This window comes from Pantherophis guttatus, chromosome 4, assembly GCF_059756535.1.
Source record: "Pantherophis guttatus breed Tessera chromosome 4, ASM5975653v1, whole genome shotgun sequence".
NCBI classification, from domain to species: Eukaryota; Metazoa; Chordata; class Lepidosauria; order Squamata; family Colubridae; genus Pantherophis; species Pantherophis guttatus.
The window spans coordinates 116,532,890-116,541,051 of NC_142066.1; the positions used below are offsets into that span (position 1 = coordinate 116,532,890).

An 8,162-nucleotide genomic window follows, 5' to 3' on the forward strand; every position below is an offset into this window, starting at 1 on the left:
ATTGCCTATTGCTAGGATGGATTTTGGATTTTAGACCTTGAACTACTGATCTGTGATCTTGATCTTTATGTTTGAGTATGACTATACGAACTTATACAACTGTGGACTTGGTTGCCTTGAGAAATTCCCCCCATTCTTGGGTGTGGCCAGAGGGCCTTGCAAAAACTTACCTTAAGGACAGGTCTTGGAACCCCAAGGGGTGGCACAAGGATTTTAAGGGTTTTAAGGGTTTTAAGGGATATAGATTGAGAGGTTTTTTAACAAAATTTTTAGCGAAAATTTAAGGGGACCTGGGCGGGCGATTAGGGTGGGTTTGGGGGATAACCCACAGGGGTCGGGGGGCTGGGAGGGCTCCTATATTGGAAAGGGCATTGCCATCGACATCGTGGGTGGGAGGGGCAGATGGCGGGAGCAGGGGGCCATATCGTGTTAGGGGAGGACGCACTTGCTATCTGCAAGCATTTGCATGCTCCGGCCCTCAATGCTCGTCTCGCACCCCGGGTTGTTCAGATCCTCAGGCCCTGGGCCTTCGGTTGATGTTGTGCAATGCCAGGTCTCCTGGATGCATGACTGTCTTTAGAAGAGCATATGACGGCTGTGGCCAGGGGGGCTTTTTATCAGGTCCACCTGATTCACCAGTTGCGTCCCTTTCTGGATCGGGACTCCTTACACACAGTCACTCAGGCACTCGTCACTTCCCGCCTGGACTACTGCAATGCTCTCTACATGGGGCTCCTCTTGAAGAGCACCCGGAAGCTCCAACTGGTGCAGAATGTGGCTGCGCAGAGGATTATGGGAGCATGTGACACCTCTCCTGCGTGAGCTGCATTGGCTTCCAATGGTCTTCCGGGTGCGCTTCAAGGTGTTGGTTACCACCTTTAAAGCGCTCCATGGCATAGGACCTGGGTATTTGCAGGACCGCCTTCTGCCGCTGATAGCCTCCCACCGACCAGTACACTCCCACAGAGCGGGACTCCTCAGGGTGCCGACAGCCAGGCAATGTCAGCTGGCGACCCCCAGGGGGAGGGCCTTCTCTGTGGCAGCTCCTGCCCTCTGGAACGATTTGCCCCCGGAGATACGAAGGATATCGGATCTCCGGGTCTTTCGCCGTGCCCTGAAAACTTTTCTTTTCCATCAAGCAGGGCTGGCGTGAAACCCCCCCCCTTTTTTTTTAGTTTTTTAGTTTTTTAGCTTTTAATTTGTCAATGGGTTTTAATTTGAATTGTTTTAAATTTGGGCCAAAGTATGTAATTCTTTTAATAATTTTAAATTTTGTATTAGTATGTGTTTTAGTTCTGGCTGTGCACCGCCCTGAGTCCACTAGAAGGGCAATATACAAATTGAATAAAATAAATAAATAAATAAATAACTGGGCAGGTGGGGCGAGCGAGCGAGCGACTGGGTAGGGCGGAGCCAGCCAGAGGTTGCTACCAGTTTGGCGACCCAGGCCAAATTTCCCCTACCAGTTCACCCAAGCCGGTGCGAACTGGCTGAATGCCACGTCTGGTTTGTCTCCAGAATTTCTCAAAGATATGCAAACCGTCATGCAATTCATATGACCTCTAACATTTAAAGTAATTCAAATAAACCATCTTCAAGATGAAATTGGAAGAAATGGTCTTTTGTTGGGAGGGGACACCAGAGTAGATACTGAGAAGGATATTTTTATGTGTTGTTATTTGTTAGCATTTTGCTAAATTTTAAATTTATATGTTACTTCTTTTATCTTCTTTATATTGTAAACATAACTGAAGCCCTTTTGTTGTCTGTACAACAAAATATTTACCAATATAAACTTATTCTGAACTTTAATATTTGTGATGACATTGTTAGAATTCTGGATTATTTCTATGAATTCTTTGTAACTGTTCCTCTTTCCATTTCTTATAATGGGACTTTTGTAATTTATAAGTGATCAAAAGCATCATTCCCTACATTGCCTGACTCACAGTTAAACCATCATTGCAAACAAATTTATCATTATGCCAGAAGAAATATCTGAGATATAAACTATATCTCAGATATAGTTTAAATAATGCATAATTTTATTCTTTTATAGCATATTATTATATGCTAATATTTTGTGCAGTTTTGTTAACTGACTTACAAATTGAAGATAATAGGCAACATTAATTTTCCTATGTAGTTTTAACACAGGAGAGGTTCTAGTTTTCCACAGCATTTGAAAAGCGTCTATACAGCACCACATTTTCTATCTAAAACACATATTTTATGAATGTACTATCCCAATAAGGTATTCCAATATTCATATTTACTGCTACTTGCAAAATTGATTCCCTAAGATCTGCAATTCCAACATAAACATTGCACTACATCATTTTCTATTTGACAAACAGAGCAAAAATATCCAGCTCTGCTCAAAAATTCTTGACTTTGCAAATTTGTCACAAAAGTTATTCTACAAGCATCTTAACTAGAAATGTTTGCTTTCAATTTATAGCCTAAAAACAAAACAAAAACCCATACCAGGTTTTGAATATTATCTGGGAAAAGTGATATTGAAACTAATAAAAGGGATAATGAATCCTTTATGTCAAAGTTACTTTCTGTCGAGCAGTTTGTAACATCAGGCAGAAAATTGAATCGTTTCTGTTATTTATAATAGCAATAATTTCAAACTCAAATCACATCAAGAATTACACAATTTTTAATATAACCACTTTGATCTTTCATCTAAAGCACAAAAACTAGATATGACTACATCAAGAGAAAATTAAATGCATTCATGTTGCTTGGTATGATGAAAATAAGGGCCAGATGATAATTGACAAATAGACAACATCACTGATAGTTCCAATCATTCTCTCACTAGGGCTTATTTACTACCAAAATACTCAGCATATACTAATTCAGAAACTGATTAAATTTTATTTAAAATGTCATCTGCAAGTATAAGTAAAAATAAAGATCATGGTTATATATTATATTTTAATTAAAGTATTTAATTAAATTCATGTAGGATAAAGCTGGGTTTTTTGTAATTGGCATCCAATAAACTGTTATTCCACTGGGATACACCAAAACGGCAAAACTACCCTAGCATGTGATAATTAATTTAACAGAAACTGTTGAACTGATATCTTCATGGGTATCAGATGTAAATGCAGCAAAATCAAGTAATGGCAGAGAAACCAGCTATACTAGCTAGCTCATTTCTTTATACCAATCATCTAATAAAAGCTACTAAACTGGTTTGAACAACTTCAAGAATCTTTACTTTTCTTTCATGCTACTTTTCACACTCTAAAGTCAACATGTAGGAATTTATCTCTCTACAGACAAACATTATGTTTCAGAGTGCATGTTGTAGTGTTAATATAAGGGAAAAGGCAAGAATGGTTTCCAAAACATTGATTCTTATTTCTAAGAGACAATTTTTTCTCCTCTAACTTTTCTAAAATGGTCAGTACAAAACTTGCAGTATGTGTGTGTGTGTACAAACACACACACACACACACACACACACACACACACACACACACTCAGTTCAAACAGCAAAAATCCCAATCCTTAAATGTTCTTCTCTCCTAACATTTCAAAGCAGATTGCCTTGCTTGGTTGCTGGAAAAATCAAAGATAAATTGCAAGCGTGCAGTTCTGACTGCCTAGCTAACAGACCTGACTATCCAACCATCATATAGAAATATCTAAGTATTTCAACTTCTGTCTAAAAAGGTTTCTATATGATTTCTTTTTATTGCAATTATTAACATGATGTGACCTGTGAGCCATATTTTGTACCTACAGAGGGACACAACAGCTACACCAGTTTATCTCAATGGTCCACACTGATTGTGCTTTGACAAATTATTATATTGACCTATATATGAAAGTTATAAAGTGGAAGCTTTATCTAGATTCTCAACTGTTAATTTATTGGTCTTGTGTTTTCATCCTTATGCAAACAACAGAAAATCTTGCAATGGAAAGTCAAATGAATAGAAATAATTATATATCATTTGCAAAACCTATTTTTTGAACCCATATATGATATGCTATTCATCTTTAAAAGCTGGATTCACTGACTACAGGCTATTAGAAAATGGTGAAAAATTTGCTGAGCTCCAAGAAACAAAAACCACAACCAGTCAAATGTGGCTGCATTGAGTCAAATATTCTGGAGTCACTGCAGTATTTGAAAACTTTTCTGCAAGGAGGAGGAAAATGAAATACTTACTATAGACCTAATTTTCCCTGCACTTTTTTTGTTTAGTAAAGAAGAACAGTCAGTTGAAATTGACAAGTTCAAGAACAAAGGCAAAGACAAATGTTTCTTATTGAAGAGAACTTTAAAAAGCATTCCCATATTTTAAATTTTATTCATATCAGAAATAAATCTTTTTGCATAGTGTATTCACACGTCTGAAGAATATACAGCCCTTAGTAAATTTTGTATTCTAAATTACACAAATCCTTAAACCAATCTAGGCTAATCTCATATGGAACATTTCTATTAGAAACCTAATCATGCTCAAAACAGAGGCCTATCTAATCCAAGATTCTTAATTCCTAGCTGATCAGAAATTTATGGAAGGCCTTATGTAGGACATGAGCACAAAACTACTTCACCAATCAAGTTCCCAGCAAGTGATGTGCTGAAGTTAGTCTTTAATACAGATACATTTGCCCATGAATCTGTCTAATTCCTTTTTAAAATTATCCTACATCTTGCAGTTGTGTATTCCATCATATAATAATGTGCTGTGAAATACTTATTTTATCTGACCTGAAACTCTTACAATTAAAATTCACAACAGGTATTAGTATTAAAAAACCCAAGTTTTTAATTGCCTTGATCAATGAATTTCAACATGAAATTAATTGAGCTATCCACTCCAATTTTACAGGGTGGTTCTCAGTTCCACCAGCCCAAAACTTCACTAATGTATGGATATACAGTAGTTAGGCAATTTTATCCAAATATATTTTACTATATGGTAAACATGATGGTACAGTGCATTTAGGATCCCATTTTATTTTAATATGGCTATTTCATAAAAAATGCTAAATCATAATATTGTTTGTTAGATAGTGGTTTGCTTAGAAGGATTTGTGGCCAGAACTAGTTGGTTTATAAATTAAGATTATGGCTCAGCATATTGTTGAAACACAACCAAGTATGATTTATTCCATAACCTATGATTTATTAAAGCATAATTTAGAACATAGCATGAATCAGGCCATTAAGCAATAGCTTTCTTGCATCTTTAGAATCTTTTCTTCAGATGCTGAATTTCCCATAAATAATTCTTCTTTCTTTCTCACTGGTGCTCTTCACCTTTTATTTTTAGTTGGAAAGAACATTAATCTGAATAATAATCTTATACATTATAATGACTATGTAGTACATTACATCAGCGCATCACCTGAGGATACTGTATCTAGGCTATATAAGTCAAGTAGAGCAGAGACACCTGCAGAATCTCATGGTTTCATAAAAATGATGACTAAAGCATTATAATACACCCAGCTTCCCCTATTTTAAAGACACATTACTAAATTTATACCAAAGAGGCAAAACTTGCATCAAAATAAAGCAGTTCCGCTTTTACCATTTACAGTATTCTCCAATTATCCATAGTTGAGAATATACATGCAGACACACAAAAAATATGTAGGATAATCAATGGCTTTGACAAAAAGATGCCACAGTCAAGACTTTCAATGTAATATAAACTTTGGCTCCAAAACCTTTGAGCATTGTATAAAGATTAGCATCGCTGAATCTAAACTTTGATAAATTACTCATTTTGATGAACAGATTTAGAAAGATATTTCTGTTCTGTATTCCCACTTGAGTATTAGATTTACAAATTGCAGGTCATTCCAGATGCAATATTGGTACAGGTTAGACAACCACATAACACTGGAGGGCTTTTTTATCAGCTTTGGCTGATAAACTATATACACCTTTATTTGAACAAGATTAACACCTTCAATAATTGATACAATGATAACTTTAGAGCTGGATTATTGTAATTTGCTTTTCTTAGAATAAACCTTGAACGTAATGGTTCAACGTAATGTAAGCAGTTATGTCACTTAAAGGTCTTGTAGATTCCTTGTGTCAATAAAAAAATGTCCCTTGGTTGAGAGTTACCTTCAAGCCCCTATTCAATGTTCTTAGAATATGCATATGGATACTATATTCAGTGTGGTGTGCACTCCAAATCCTTTTGTCTGAATATGATAAAGTTAACCAAAATAGTCTTGGTGGTCTTTTGAAAAAAATATTTACAAGCCTTCCAATGCCTCAACTTCTCTTTCAGATCTCTTCAAAGATACCCAAAAGTTACAGGAAAGAATGGAAGAACTTTATTAAGATTTATTTTCCTCTGCATTTCAGAATCCTAATATCTTAAATGTTGTTTTCTGCTAGTCACTATCCTGATATTATAATCAAGAAATTACCTCTCCTCAGCTGTGAGAGTGACTCATCTCAGTATAAGATGTACTAGGTGCTTATCCAGTCTAGGTAAGAAACTAAGAGAAAGGGGAAATTGGTTTCTTTAATATTCCACTGCTTACATCATGCATCTCAGCATCTGAACAGGTGTAATCACACCCTTAGAATAAACTGCTCAGCTAAGCACAAGTATTTTTGGAGATTGTTGATTCTGGAATTATCTTGAATAGTAATGATGCATATTATTGTTTGACCATGTCAGCTGGATATCAGGAATGTCTCCTGGTTATTATTATTATTTTGTAATGTAGTATTTTGAGTTTTAAAAACTCTTAACTATCAGTGGAGAGAAGAGCTATAAGATTTAAAAATGCTAGATCTTTCCACATTTATCTTTTCTCAACTTAGCATCCAGAGAAAAGATGCACCTTCCTTCCCTACAAAGTGTTTCCCCCTTTCCCCTGCAAATGGAATAAAACACAGCTGTATCCAGACTCGGGTGTTCCTACTACAGAAAGAGAAAGGGCAAAAGAGCAACTTAGTAGGACACAAGAAATTACAACCAGGTTCCTCTCTCAAACCTTCTACAAATAAACTGTATTTAAGCCTATGGGAGACCCAGAAGAGTAAGATAGGTAAACCCTGCCAGCGAAAGGGAGGCAGTTATTGTAAACTCACCCGAGGAAACAGAAGAGCCAGACAAACTAGAGTTGCTGGATGTGGCCATCCTTTTCCCTTCGGCTTCCTTAGTGACTAGTTCTGCTGCTGTTTGGTTGTCTCTGTCGCTCCCGACCCATTTCAAAGAGCGGGAGTCGCGTCGAGCAAAGCAGCAACAGCAGGCGATGCCTGGCCTTTGCTCGCTCCTTGTCCGAATAACGTGTTGTTGTAACTGGTTTATTTTGGTCCCTCTGAGGCTTGGCAAGGAGGAGAAGCTAGCTAAGGAAGGGTGCCGGGATGTGTCCAGCTCCTTTCTCCCTGCCTGAGGAATAAAAAGCTTCCCGGTGACTACAGCCGCCCCAGCAGTTCTTTTTTCCCTCGCCTTTTCCCCTCCCTTCGCCTAAACGGCTAAGCCTTGACAAGCGAAGCAGCAAGCGACTCCACCTCCTCCGCCGCCACCGCCTAAGCTTCCCTCACGCACACAAAGGAAGCGGAGAAAAAGACAGGCTGCAGCCCCTGGGACAGCGGAGGGGACAGCCCAGGGTTCAGGCACCGACGGAGTCCCGCGCGAGAAGCGAAAGAGGCGTCGAGAGCGTCCAGTCGGAGCCTGCCCCTGTGGCCGCCGCTCTCTTCGCTGGCTGGCATCAGGAGAGCTCCCGCTCCTTCCATGTGCCAAGGCTGGTCCAACATTGGGAAGTAGAGGCAGGTCGCGCCGCCTTCTAGGGGAGGGGAGAAGCGGGAGGCAACAGCGAGAAGGCGGGTCCCCAGCGGTTGCCTTGGGGTGCGCTGGGTGCTTGTTGCGTTTTCCGGTTCCCCGGTGCCAAGTATGCCAGTCTGATTTGGTCACCTCCTCTCCCGCCTTCCTCTGTTAAAACAGGAGAAAAGTCTCCTACTGTTAATCTCAATTGTTGTAAAGCTCGGTGACCAAATCACCTGTTGGAGGTTTCTGTCAATTTCTATGAAGGTGGTGGAAAGCAGATAAGAACCGCTCTTACAATTATTGGAGCGGTGGCTCACCATTTTGGTGCTTCTTCATCCGTCTTTCATCCATAATTCTTTAAATGGGTCTTCTGCTAGA

General features: G+C 38.7%; 1 protein-coding gene across 3 annotated transcripts in view; it reads right to left on the minus strand.

Moving 5' to 3' along the window:
- Positions 1-7,882, minus strand: part of CHN2 (chimerin 2) — a 157,231-nt gene extending 149,349 nt beyond the window's left edge. For 2 of the 3 annotated variants that reach the window (XM_087892620.1, XM_034402236.3), the window contains exon 1: positions 7,106-7,831. In XM_087892620.1, the coding sequence (XP_087748746.1) occupies positions 7,106-7,154 (49 nt within the window). In that variant the 5' untranslated portion in view covers positions 7,155-7,831. Of the gene's footprint in view, positions 1-7,105 lie in introns of all 3 variants that reach the window. The other variant, XM_034402235.3, reaches the window with a different exon arrangement.
- Positions 7,883-8,162: the final 280 nt, after the last annotated feature.